Source organism: Thermobia domestica, chromosome 8 (genome assembly GCF_964235325.1).
Source record: "Thermobia domestica chromosome 8, izTheDome1.hap1.1, whole genome shotgun sequence".
NCBI lineage: Eukaryota > Metazoa > Arthropoda > Insecta > Zygentoma > Lepismatidae > Thermobia > Thermobia domestica.
In genome coordinates this window covers 283385551-283400389 of record NC_137461.1, presented here as the reverse complement: position 1 = coordinate 283400389, position 14839 = coordinate 283385551, and the positions used below count along the sequence as shown (strand labels likewise).

Genomic DNA, 14839 nt, shown 5'->3' with positions numbered 1-14839 from the left:
TGTGTTATATGTATTCTTCCTATCTAATATTACTCAAGTTTTTAGCCCATAAAAATTGGGAGGTCCATCATCCTGGAGTTTCTTAATTTGGATTCTGTGTAACAAAATACATCGAATCCATATCCTGGGGTCCCCTATACAGAGCTTTTTTCCCCTTTGTATGGCTGTGTTATATGTATTCTTCCTATCTAATATTACTCAAGTTTTTAGCCCATAAAAATTGGGAGGTCCATCATCCTGGAGTTTCTTAATTTGGATTCTGTGTAACAAAATACATCGAATCCATATCCTGGGGTCCCCTACACAGAGCTTTTTTCCCCCTTTGTATGGCTGTGTTATATGTATTCTTCCTATCTAATATTACTCAAGTTTTTAGCCCATAAAAATTGGGAGGTCCATCATCCTGGGGTTTCTTAATTTGGATTCTGTGTAACAAAATACATCGAATCCATATCCTGGGGTCCCCTACACAGAGCTTTTTTCCCCTTTGTATGGCTGTGTTATATGTATTCTTCCTATCTAATATTACTCAAGTTTTTAGCCCATAAAAATTGGGAGGTCCATCATCCTGGAGTTTCTTAATTAGGATTCTGTGTAACAAAATACATCGAATCCATATCCTGGGGTCCCCTATACAGAGCTTTTTTCCCCTTTGTATGGCTGTGTTATATGTATTCTTCCTATCTAATATTACTCAAGTTTTTAGCCCATAAAAATTGGGAGGTCCATCATCCTGGAGTTTCTTAATTTGGATTCTGTGTAACAAAATACATCGAATCCATATCCTGGGGTCCCCTACACAGAGCTTTTTTCCCCTTTGTATGGCTGTGTTATATGTATTCTTCCTATCTAATATTACTCAAGTTTTTAGCCCATAAAAATTGGGAGGTCCATCATCCTGGGGTTTCTTAATTTGGATTCTGTGTAACAAAATACATCGAATCCATATCCTGGGGTCCCCTATACAGAGCTTTTTTCCCCTTTGTATGGCTGTGTTATATGTATTCTTCCTATCTAATATTACTCAAGTTTTTAGCCCATAAAAATTGGGAGGTCCATCATCCTGGAGTTTCTTAATTTGGATTCTGTGTAACAAAATACATCGAATCCATATCCTGGGCTCCCCTACACAGAGCTTTTTTCCCCTTTGTATGGCTGTGTTATATGTATTCTTCCTATCTAATATTACTCAAGTTTTTAGCCCATAAAAATTGGGAGGTCCATCATCCTGGAGTTTCTTAATTTGGATTCTGTGTAACAAAATACATCGAATCCATATCCTGGGGTCCCCTATACAGAGCTTTTTTCCCCTTTGTATGGCTGTGTTATATTTATTCTTCCTATCTAATATTACTCAAGTTTTTAGCCCATAAATATTGGGAGGTCCATCATCCTGGAGTTTCTTAATTTGGATTCTTTGTAACAAAATACATCGAATCCATATCCTGGGGTCCCCTACACAGAGCTTTTTTCCCCCTTTGTATGGCTGTGTTATATGTATTCTTCCTATCTAATATTACTCAAGTTTTTAGCCCATAAAAATTGGGAGGTCCATCATCCTGGAGTTTCTTAATTTGGATTCTGTGTAACAAAATACATCGAATCCATATCCTGGAGTCTTCTACACAGAGCTTTTTACCCCTTTGTCTGGCTGTGTTACATGTATTCTTCCTATCTAATATTACTCAAGTTTTTAGCCCATAAAAATTGGGAGGTCCATCATCCTGGAGTTTCTTAATTTGGATTCTGTGTAACAAAATACATCGAATCCATATCCTGGGGTCCCCTACACAGAGCTTTTTTCCCCCTCTGTATGGCTGTGTTACATGTATCCTTCCTATCTAATATTACTCAAGTTTTTAGCCCATAAAAATTGGGAGGTCCATCATCCTGGAGTTTCTTAATTTGGATTCTGTGTAACAAAATACATCGAATCCATATCCTGGGCTCCCCTACACAGAGCTTTTTTCCCCCTTTGTATGGCTGTGTTACATGTATCCTTCCTATCTAATATTACTCAAGTTTTTAGCCCATAAAAATTGGGAGGTCCATCATCCTGGAGTTTCTTAATTTGGATTCTGTGTAACAAAATACATCGAATCCATATCCTGGGGTCCCCTATACAGAGCTTTTTCCCCTTTGTATGGCTGTGTTATATGTATTCTTCCTATCTAATATTACTCAAGTTTTTAGCCCATAAAAATTGGGAGGTCCATCATCCTGGGGTTTCTTAATTTGGATTCTGTGTAACAAAATACATCGAATCCATATCCTGGGGTCCCCTACACAGAGCTTTTTTCCCCTTTGTATGGCTGTGTTATATGTATTCTTCCTATCTAATATTACTCAAGTTTTTAGCCCATAAAAATTGGGAGGTCCATCATCCTGGAGTTTCTTAATTTGGATTCTGTGTAACAAAATACATCGAATCCATATCCTGGGGTCCCCTATACAGAGCTTTTTTCCCCTTTGTATGGCTGTGTTATATGTATTCTTCCTATCTAATATTACTCAAGTTTTTAGCCCATAAAAATTGGGAGGTCCATCATCCTGGAGTTTCTTAATTTGGATTCTGTGTAACAAAATACATCGAATCCATATCCTGGGGTCCCCTACACAGAGCTTTTTTCCCCTTTGTATGGCTGTGTTATATGTATTCTTCCTATCTAATATTACTCAAGTTTTTAGCCCATAAAAATTGGGAGGTCCATAATCCTGGAGTTTCTTAATTTGGATTCTGTGTAACAAAATACATCGAATCCATATCCTGGGGTCCCCTATACAGAGCTTTTTTCCCCCTTTGTATGGCTGTGTTATATGTATTCTTCCTATCTAATATTACTCAAGTTTTTAGCCCATAAAAATTGGGAGGTCCATCATCCTGGAGTTTCTTAATTTGGATTCTGTGTAACAAAATACATCGAATCCATATCCTGGGCTCCCCTACACAGAGCTTTTTTCCCCCTTTGTATGGCTGTGTTACATGTATTCTTCCTATCTAATATTACTCAAGTTTTTAGCCCATAAAAATTGGGAGGTCCATCATCCTGGAGTTTCTTAATTTGGATTCTGTGTAACAAAATACATCGAATCCATATCCTGGGGTCCCCTACACAGAGCTTTTTTCCCCCTTTGTATGGCTGTGTTACATGTATTCTTCCTATCTAATATTACTCAAGTTTTTAGCCCATAAAAATTGGGAGGTCCATCATCCTGGAGTTTCTTAATTTGGATTCTGTGTAACAAAATACATAGAATCCATATCCTGGGGTCCCCTACACAGAGCTTTTTTCCCCCTTTGTATGGCTGTGTTACATGTATCCTTCCTATCTAATATTACTCAAGTTTTTAGCCCATAAAAATTGGGAGGTCCATCATCCTGGAGTTTCTTAATTTGGATTCTGTGTAACAAAATACATCGAATCCATATCCTGGGCTCCCCTACACAGAGCTTTTTTCCCCTTTGTATGGCTGTGTTATATGTATTCTTCCTATCTAATATTACTCAAGTTTTTAGCCCATAAAAATTGGGAGGTCCATCATCCTGGAGTTTCTTAATTTGGATTCTGTGTAACAAAATACATCGAATCCATATCCTGGGGTCCCCTATACAGAGCTTTTTTCCCCTTTGTATGGCTGTGTTATATGTATTCTTCCTATCTAATATTACTCAAGTTTTTAGCCCATAAAAATTGGGAGGTCCATCATCCTGGAGTTTCTTAATTTGGATTCTGTGTAACAAAATACATCGAATCCATATCCTGGGGTCCCCTACACAGAGCTTTTTTCCCCTTTGTATGGCTGTGTTATATGTATTCTTCCTATCTAATATTACTCAAGTTTTTAGCCCATAAAAATTGGGAGGTCCATCATCCTGGAGTTTCTTAATTTGGATTCTGTGTAACAAAATACATCGAATCCATATCCTGGGGTCCCCTATACAGAGCTTTTTTCCCCTTTGTATGGCTGTGTTATATTTATTCTTCCTATCTAATATTACTCAAGTTTTTAGCCCATAAAAATTGGGAGGTCCATCATCCTGGAGTTTCTTAATTTGGATTCTGTGTAACAAAATACATCGAATCCATATCCTGGGCTCCCCTACACAGAGCTTTTTTCCCCCTTTGTATGGCTGTGTTATATGTATTCTTCCTATCTAATATTACTCAAGTTTTTAGCCCATAAAAATTGGGAGGTCCATCATCCTGGAGTTTCTTAATTTGGATTCTGTGTAACAAAATACATCGAATCCATATCCTGGGGTCCCCTACACAGAGCTTTTTTCCCCCTTTGTATGGCTGTGTTACATATATTCTTCCTATCTAATATTACTCAAGTTTTTAGCCCATAAAAATTGGGAGGTCCATCATCCTGGAGTTTCTTAATTTGGATTCTGCGTAACAAAATACATCGAATCCATATCCTGGGGTCCCCTACACAGAGCTTTTTTCCCCCTTTGTATGGCTGTGTTACATGTATCCTTCCTATCTAATATTACTCAAGTTTTTAGCCCATAAAAATTGGGAGGTCCATCATCCTGGAGTTTCTTAATTTGGATTCTGTGTAACAAAATACATCGAGTCCATATCCTGGGGTCCCCTACACAGAGCTTTTTCCCCCTTTGTATGGCTGTGTTACATTTATCCTTCCTATCTAATATTACTCAAATTTTTAGCCCATAAAAATTGGGAGGTCCATCATCCTGGAGTTTCTTAATTTGGATTCTGTGTAACAAAATACATCGAATCCATATCCTGGGGTCCCCTACACAGAGCTTTTTTCCCCCTTTGTATGGCTGTGTTATATGTATTCTTCCTATCTAATATTACTCAAGTTTTTAGCCCATTAAAATTGGGAGGTCCATCATCCTGGAGTTTCTTAATTTGGATTCTGTGTAACAAAATACAGCGAATCCATATCCTGGGGTCCCCTACACAGAGCTTTTTTCCCCCTTTGTATGGCTGTGTTACATGTATTCTTCCTATCTAATATTACTCAAGTTTTTAGCCCATAAAAATTGGGAGGTCCATCATCCTGGAGTTTCTTAATTTGGATTCTGTGTAACAAAATACATCGAATCCATATCCTGGGGTCCCCTACACAGAGCTTTTTTCCCCCTTTGTATGGCTGTGTTACATGTATTCTTCCTATCTAATATTACTCAAGTTTTTAGCCCATAAAAATTGGGAGGTCCATCATCCTGGAGTTTCTTAATTTGGATTCTGTGTAACAAAATACATCGAATCCATATCCTGGGGTCCCCTACACAGAGCATTTTCCCCCTTTGTATGGCTGTGTTACATGTATTCTTCCTATCTAATATTACTCAAGTTTTTAGCCCATAAAAATTGGGAGGTCCATCATCCTGGAGTTTCTTAATTTGGATTCTGTGTAACAAAATACATCGAATCCATATCCTGGGGTCCCCTACACAGAGCTTTTTCCCCCTTTGTATGGCTGTGTTACATGTATCCTTCCTATCTAATATTACTCAAATTTTTAGCCCATAAAAATTGGGAGGTCCATCATCCTGGAGTTTCTTAATTTGGATTCTGTGTAACAAAATACATCGAATCCATATCCTGGGGTCCCCTACACAGAGCTTTTTCCCCCTTTGTATGGCTGTGTTACATGTATTCTTCCTATCTAATATTACTCAAGTTTTTAGCCCATAAAAATTGGGAGGTCCATCATCCTGGAGTTTCTTAATTTGGATTCTGTGTAACAAAATACATCGAATCCATATCCTGGGGTCCCCTACACAGAGCTTTTTTCCCCCTTTGTATGTCTGTGTTACATGTATTCTTCCTATCTAATATTACTCAAGTTTTTAGCCCATAAAAATTGGGAGGTCCATCATCCTGGAGTTTCTTAATTTGGATTCTGTGTAACAAAATACATCGAATCCATATCCTGGGGTCCCCTACACAGAGATTTTTTCCCCCTTTGTATGGCTGTGTTATATGTATCCTTCCTATCTAATATTACTCAAGTTTTTAGCCCATAAAAATTGGGAGGTCCATCATCCTGGAGTTTCTTAATTTGGATTCTGTGTAACAAAATACATCGAATCCATATCCTGGGGTCCCCTACACAGAGATTTTTTCCCCCTTTGTATGGCTGTGTTATATGTATCCTTCCTATCTAATATTACTCAAGTTTTTAGCCCATAAAAATTGGGAGGTCCATCATCCTGGAGTTTCTTAATTTGGATTCTGTGTAACAAAATACATCGAATCCATATCCTGGGGTCCCCTACACAGAGCTTTTTTCCCCCTTTGTATGGCTGTGTTATATGTATCCTTCCTATCTAATATTACTCAAGTTTTTAGCCCATAAAAATTGGGAGGTCCATCATCCTGGAGTTTCTTAATTTGGATTCTGTGTAACAAAATACATCGAATCCATATCCTGGGGTCCCCTACACAGAGCTTTTTTCCCCCTTTGTATGGCTGTGTTATATGTATCCTTCCTATCTAATATTACTCAAGTTTTTAGCCCATAAAAATTGGGAGGTCCATCATCCTGGGGTTTCTAAATTTGGATTCTGTGTAACAAAATACATCGAATCCATATCCTGGGGTCCCCTACACAGAGCTTTTTTTGTATGGCTGTGTTACATGTATTCTTCCTATCTAAAATTACTCAAGCCTTTAGCCCATAGACAATTGGTACGGTCCATCATCCTGGGGTTTCTAAATTTGGATTCTGTGTAACAAAATACATCGAATCCATATCCTGGGGTCCCCTACACAGAGCTTTTTTCCCCCTTTGTATGGCTGTGTTACATGTATTCTTCCTATCTAATATTACTCAAGTTTTTAGCCCATAAAAATATGGAGGTCCATCATCCTGGGGTTTCTTAATTTGGATTCTGTGTAACAAAATACATCGAATCCATATCGTGGGGTCCCCTACACAGAGCTTTTTTCCCCCTTTGTATGGCTGTGTTATATGTATTCTTCCTATCTAATATTACTCAAGTGTTTATCCCATAAAAATTGGGAGGTCCATCATCCTGGGGTTTCTTAATTTGGATTCTGTGTAACAAAATACATCGAATCCATATCCTGGGGTCCCCTACACAGAGCTTTTTTCCCCCTTTGTATGGCTGTGTTACATGTATTCTTCCTATCTAATATTACTCAAGTTTTTAGCCCATAAAAATTGGGAAGTCCATCATCCTGGGGTTTCTTAATTTGGATTCTTTGTAACAAAATACATCGAATCCATATCCTGGGGTCCCCTACACAGAGCTTTTTCCCCCTTTGTATGGCTGTGTTACATGTATTCTTCCTATCTAATATTACTCAAGTTTTTAGCCCATAAAAATTGGGAGGTCCATCATCTTGGGGTTTCTTAATTTGGATTCTGTGTAACAAAATACATCGAATCCATATCCTGGGGTCCCCTACACAGAGCTTTTTTCCCCCTTTGTATGGCTGTGTTATATGTATCCTTCCTATCTAATATTACTCAAGTTTTTAGCCCATAAAAATTGGGAGGTCCATCATCCTGGGGTTTCTAAATTTGGATTCTGTGTAACAAAATACATCGAATCCATATCCTGGGGTCCCCTACACAGAGCTTTTTTTGTATGGCTGTGTTACATGTATTCTTCCTATCTAAAATTACTCAAGCCTTTAGCCCATAGACAATTGGTACGTTCCATCATCCTGGGGTTTCTAAATTTGGATTCTGTGTAACAAAATACATCGAATCCATATCCTGGGGTCCCCTACACAGAGCTTTTTTCCCCCTTTGTATGGCTGTGTTATATGTATCCTTCCTATCTAATATTACTCAAGTTTTTAGCCCATAAAAATTGGGAGGTCCATCATCCTGGAGTTTCTTAATTTGGATTCTGTGTAACAAAATACATCGAATCCATATCCTGGGGTCCCCTACACAGAGTTTTTTCTCCCCTTTGTATGGTTGTGTTACATGTATCCTTCCTATCTAAAATTACTCAAGTTTTTAGCCCCTTAAAATATTGGGACGGTCCATCATCCTGGAGTTTCTTAATTTGGATTCTGTGTAACAAAATACATCGAATCCATATCCTGGGGTCCCCTACATAGAGCTTTTTTTTGTATGGCTGTGTTACATGCATCCTTCCTATCTAAAATTACTATCTAAAATTACTCAAGTTTTTAGCCCATAAAATATTGGAACGGTCCATCATCCTGGGGTTTCTAAATTTGGATTCTGTGTAACATCGAATCTAATCCATCGAATCCATACCCTGAGGTCATGGTCACAGAACTTTTATTTGTGTGTGTGTGACTGAGTTATCAAATGTCTGGAAATTGTAGAATATGGCGAGAAAACTTGAATTGAGCCAATATGTTCATATATTTGACGATCGTGTATGTAAAAAGTAAGAGCAATCTCCTGTTGTACATTTAGATCTTGAATAATGGACAAGTATTCTCTTTCTTTGGATTTACTCACTTCCTTGATATAACAATATGGATGACCCATAATTATGTATATATGATATTTCAAAGACTGCGGTAAAGAAACTAGCAACGTAACTTGAACTTATAATTGAACATAAACACATTACTCTCATATCTTTGCTTACAAGAATTTTAATCCCTATTCTCTGTGGCATGGTCTACCAATGCAACATCCAAATCGATACATGCCTGGAGACGAAGAGTAACCATCCAAATCGATACATGCCTGGAGACGAAGAGTAACCATCCAAATCGATACATGCCTGGAGACGAAGAGCAACCATCCAAATCGATATATTCCTGGAGACGAAGAGCAACCATCCAAATCGATACATGCCTGGAGACGAAGAGCAACCATCCAAATCGATACATGCCTGGAGACGAAGAGCAACCATCCAAATGATACATGCCTGGAGACGAAGAGTAACCATCCAAATCGATACATGCCTGGAGACGAAGAGTAACCATCCAAATCGATACATGCCTGGAGACGAAGAGCAACCATCCAAATCGATACATGCCTGGAGACGAAGAGTAACCATCCAAATCGATACATGCCTGGAGACGAAGAGTAACCATCCAAATCGATACATGCCTGGAGACGAAGAGCAACCATCCAAATCGATACATGCCTGGAGACGAAGAGCAGTGATGTCACAAACAGCTTGAGAGACCTGTACTGGTATCCTGTGGAACTCTTCTGTGACAGCATGCAAAACAATACATTTATTATGTATTCTTGCGATTGTTAACACAGAGGGGACATTTCCTCCAAACTCGACTCCCATCTCATCTCCGCGTAATTGTTTGTTGCAGAGTACAAGAGCTCACAACACACACGCTGTTCTAGAGACAAACGCTCCGCCATTCTGTCAGGCATAGAATAACGGTTCTAAGTCCAGTGACCGTTATTCTCATTCTCAGACTATTAGGTGTTTTCATATCGAAACTTTTTGTCCACAATTACAAATACTACTGTCAATCAAACATCGGGCTACGTAGTAAAGCAAGAGTTTCTAAGATATGAAAATAATTGTCACACAAGCCAATCTTTAATGCAGCAGTTTCTGTGTCCAACATACTTGCTAGATGAATTTAGCATTTACACAATTGAAGTGAAATAATTTTAGTGTGTAGAGCTTCAAGAGGTACAAGTAGCCACTTTATAAAGAAATAAACAATGCACGTCTTTAGAGAAAATAAAGTTTTCGAAAACATGAGAGTAATTGAGAGATGTTATTGTTATTTTCAGGTATAATGGCAGGTAGCAGCAGAGGCTCGTATTTACGAAATGGTACAGAAAGGCAACCTGCTCCTGCACGCCCAAGTCGTCTGAACAATCCTTTAGCACAAACACGACAAGTGGGACCAGCACCACCTATCCCTCCAGGATCACAGCTGGAACAAAGAACGCCTACGCCGGTGGAAAGTACATCGACCCCTGTTCCATCAAGCAGTACAAATGATGGGCCAAACAAGAACATGTCGAAAGTTTCATGGCCAAAAGGATCCATTCCGAGACGAGTTAAAAAATTAAGTTGGGATGACGATCCCCAGAAAAAGGTAAATTTTAATTCTTATATATCACTTGTAAATCTTTATGGACTTTACAAAGACAGTGAAATAGATTTAAAGAAATCTGACACGAGTGGTAAATATGTATTCTTTGTACTTTAATCATTAACATAACATTGGTTTATTTTAAATTTATGTGATTGCGAACTTCGTAAATTTGCATTTGTCACTGTTTATTATAAAATGTTTATTTCGTCAGGGTTCACTAGTTACTCCTCCATTAGTACTTGTTTTTCTCTCTCGTTTCTTTAAGTGAATGCTTTAGTAATACAATAATTAGTAATCCCAATAAAGTTAATTTAAATAATTTATATATTTCTTAAAATTTACATTAAATTGCTTACAGATACATTTTTGAAGATTCCTCTGAACTATGTGTTCATATCCTGTAAAATGTTTATTAGTTTACTTTCAGCTAAATCTTGTTTAGGACCTCTAATGTATTATGCTCTTTCGTACCGTCTACCAATTTAGTGGTCCTAGGCAGTCCCTCGTATTCGTAATTTCTTTAGCGACTATGGCTTTTTATTGTATAATGAATTATTGGAACTGCCACTTTTTTCTTTCTTTTCGAATTCTATTATTTATTCAATTTTGGCAACAAGATATCTGAAGGTAATGCCGCAGTTTTGACCATTACATTGGTGAAGTTAGAGCTAAAATGAACAGAATTGAAATAAAATTATTTTAGTACGGAAAGTTGCAAGATATACTGATAGGCAACATAGGCCTATAAAGTAATAAATAATGGCTATTCTTTGGGAAAATGCAGTTTCCACAAAAATGGAATCAGTTTTCCGCTAGGTCCTTTAACCAGGATACTCTAGTTATCACAGGACTCCTTGTTAGCTTAATGGTTGCTTGTTATGAATATATTCTTTTACCAAGATATAGTAGTAATCATAGGACTCCCTGTTAGCTTAACTCTGCATAGCATGCTGGTCAATTGTAACATCAAGGTACGCGCGCGGAGTCTCACTCCGCAATATTTATTTATAGGCCTATATCTTAATTTTAATGTGTATTTTGTTTTGAAGCGATATTAAACTGTTTCACATTTTCTTTGCAACATTTTTGACAACTGCTCATTGTATATTTTACAACACAAACTCTTTTAACAGTTTTAAGAAAACTAAAATTTCTCTATTCGCGTGTGACTCCGCGGCGCGTGCGACGGCGGGTTAATGGTTGCTAGTTATTGTATATCCTTTAACCAGGATATACTAGTAATCATAGAACTCCCTGTTAGCTTAATGGATGCTAGTTATTACATTCTCCTTTAACCAGGATGTACTAGTAAACATAGAATTCTCTGTTAGTTTAATGGTTGCTAGGTATTACTATATTCTTGAACCAGTAAATATACTGGTTGTTATAGGACTCCCTGTTAGCTTAATTGTTTCTAGTTATTACTACATCCTTTAACCAGAATATGCTAGTAATCATAGGATTCCCTGTTAGTTTAATGATTACTTTATCCTTTAACCTAGATATACTAGTAATCATAGGACTCTGTTAGCTTAATGGTTGCTAGTTATTACTATATCCTTTAACCAGGATATACTAGTTATCATAGGACTCCCTGTTAGCTTAATGGTTGCTAGTTATTATTATATTCTTTAACCCTTAAAAGGGAAGATCTTTTTTACATACGCCAAAGGAAACATTATTATATTCCTTCGCAATATAATATATAATATAATGTCGCAATAATATAATATCGCAAATTTGTCTTCAACATTGGGGGGGGGGGGCAGGTAAGACAGCCCCTTTTTTTTGCGATATTCAAAATATTTATGAAGTTGAAAAACAATGCTTTGGAGGATCAGGAGAGCAGAGTTGTCTTCAACATTGGGAAGTGGACAGATTTGAGTCTTATTCTGGCGGGACATCAATTTCATCTCACTTTCCTTTGTGGCAGTCGGACACAAATCATCACATTTTCCCCCAAAAGACACATTTCAAATCGGATTATTGGGGGGGGGACAGTTCCCCCAGTTCGAAGATTGGAGCGACATGTCCCCTCATCCTTCCGGGATTTGCGCCAGTGGTTATTACTATATCCTTTAACCAGGATATATAAGTTAGCTTAATGGTTGCTAGTTATTATTATATTCTTTAACCCTTAAAAGGGAACATCTTTTTTACATACGCCAAAGGAAACATTATTATATTCCTTAACCCATGACTCATAAATGTTACAATATTACTGTATATATTGATGTATTTGCTTGACAACTTATGAAGTATTAAATTATTAATTATTAAATTAATCTGAGCTATTAATTTTTACAGCTGTATAAAAGTTGAAAAAAATAGTTTGTAGAAAAATGCTAATGCTTATCAACAGAGAACTTTATTTATTATTCACCTTTAAGCTGCTGAGAAAACATCTACAAGTCTTGATCATAGGGTGCTTTTGCAAATAACATCTCGATGTCCTCCACAAATAACTCACTGGCAAAAGTCACGCGAAAAGAAACATGGCTGAAAATTCACCCAACAATTACGTATACAGCGTAAACAGAAAGCAATATAAACAGGTTTGCACCATGATCATAAAGCCACTACCACGGGAGAAACATAGCATGGAGAACAAAGATCAACACAGTGTTCCCAGTCTGCAGCAAAACAAATAACTTTCATCCATTTTTCCCTTTAGGGGATAACCAGGATATACTAGTAATCATAGGAGTCCCTGTTAGCATAATGATTGCTAGTTATTACTATATCATTTAACCAGGATATACTATTAATCATTGGACACCCTGTTAGTTTAATGGTTGTTAGTTATTACTATATCATTTAACCAGGATATACTGGTTATCGTAGGACTTTCTATTAGCTTAATTGTTTCTAGTTATTATTACATCCTTTAACCAGGATATGCTAGTAGTCATAGGGCTCTCTGTTAGCTTAATGGTTGCTAGTTATTACTAAATCCTTTAATCTGGATATACTAGTTATCATAGGACGCCCTGTTAGCTTATGGTTATTCCTATATTCTATATTCTTATTTCTATATTCTTTAACCAGAATATACTAGTAATTATAGGACTCCTTGATAGCTTAATGGTTTCTAGTTATTATTATATCCTTTATCCAGGATATACTAGTAATCATAGGACTCCCTGTTAGCTTAATAGCACTAAATATTACTATATTCTTTGACCAGGATAAAGTAGTAATCATAGGCTAATTATCATCTCATATCATAATGCAAAATCCACCTTGTTGACGATCGTTTCAGTTAATTCCGAGCTAACTTTTGGCTCGGTTTACATGTGATCTCTATATGAAAATTAAATTGCAATTCATCTGAGATGACACAAATAAAAATATTCAAAGATTTGTCAATTGTTTGGCTTCAGTAAGAAGTTTCCGTTTGACAAATCTCCCATAGCAAATATCATAGCTAGTAAAAATATTGCTACTTATATGAAAGCATTTTGCCTCTCCTATTTGATCCTGCGTATCTTTCTTTCTTTCCTTTTTTTCAGTTTTCATGTGTACTGATGTTAATTCAGGTCGGCTTGAAATTATACCTTCTAGTTTTTCTTTTCAAATTTATTTTTTAAAGTTGAATTGTCACCCAATTGACAGAGGACAGCAACATATTCAGCTTTAAGGCAGTTTCCCTCTGATTTATACCATCTTTATATTGTCCAACAGGAGGTTATAATGTGAAATTACTCAAGTTTGGTGCACCAGAGGTTCGAGGCATACCTCTTGACTTCAAAAATGAGTTAACTTTCATTAACAAGAAACATAGTACTTTTCTGAAATGCAAGATGTTTATTTATTTATTTATTTATTTGATATCTGTTTTTTTATAGTGATATGAGTATATCAACTCCTTTTAACGGTCTTAACGGGAAAATCTTTCACTCACGGACTTCTAGAAGATAAACTAAGCTCCAAAATCGTTCTTTCTAAAACAAATAGCAGTTCAACTGTTTATTCTTAAAACTAAACCTTTGTCAACCTATGAAGAAGCAAATTCACGCAAGTTTGTCTTCCGAAGGATGCTGCCACTTGTTTTTGTAGATTAACTCCATTCATCATAAGCGATTTCCCTTTATAGAATTACAAACTGCAAACAATGATAATAGTCAATACAGCAAATAAGAAAAAAAAATTCATACCGCAAAAAATCACAAGATCTAAGTAATAATTTCGAGGAACATCGCCCTCATGTTCAGCTTACTTAAATTTGGAAAAAGGCTAAAGAGGTAAAAAAAACATGTGAGAAGTTTAAAAGGAAAAGGTATTTTTAGATCTGAAGTGTGGTTTTATTTCGAATTATTTTTAGCCTTTTTAGCTTCTCACTTGTTTTTATCTTCTTTTTCAAACTTGAGAAAGCTGAAAATGGGGATGTTTCCTTCAAAAGTACTACTTAGTTCCTGCGGTTTTTGGGGTAAACAAGCTGCTTGTTTACACCATTATGCTCACTAACCTTTTCACATTCTGCTTAAATGTCGCGTCATGTCAATTTGTCATTTCTAGAGAAGCTATTCAACAAAGAGAGTAAGTCTTCTTGGTAAACAGTCTACTTAAATGCATAGTCTTGATAGAACGGTGTCGTGAGTCTGAGAGCTTTAAGAATGTGTTACACTGTTAATATGAGTGAAACCAGAATATCTAACTTAGAACCACAAAGAAAAATATATTTCTAACGTTTTCCGTTCAGATTAAATGAAAGGACGGTACAAACAGGAAAATACAACAACAGCTTTCCCTAAATATACATGTAGGTTGATATTCTAAGATTTCCAGGTTTACTGTTTGGCTTTATTACTGTA

The 14839-nt window shown here is 36.6% G+C and overlaps 1 protein-coding gene across 2 annotated transcripts in view; it reads left to right on the top strand.

Annotated features, from left to right (window-relative positions):
* Cad96Cb (protocadherin Fat 4-like Cad96Ca) overlaps nt 1–14839 on the top strand; it is a 316068-nt gene that overhangs the window by 292253 nt on the left and 8976 nt on the right. For both annotated transcript variants that reach the window (XM_081769855.1, XM_081769853.1), the window contains exon 18: nt 9715–10025. In XM_081769855.1, coding sequence (XP_081625981.1) covers nt 9715–10025 — 311 coding nt within the window. The remainder of the gene's footprint in view (nt 1–9714; nt 10026–14839) is intronic.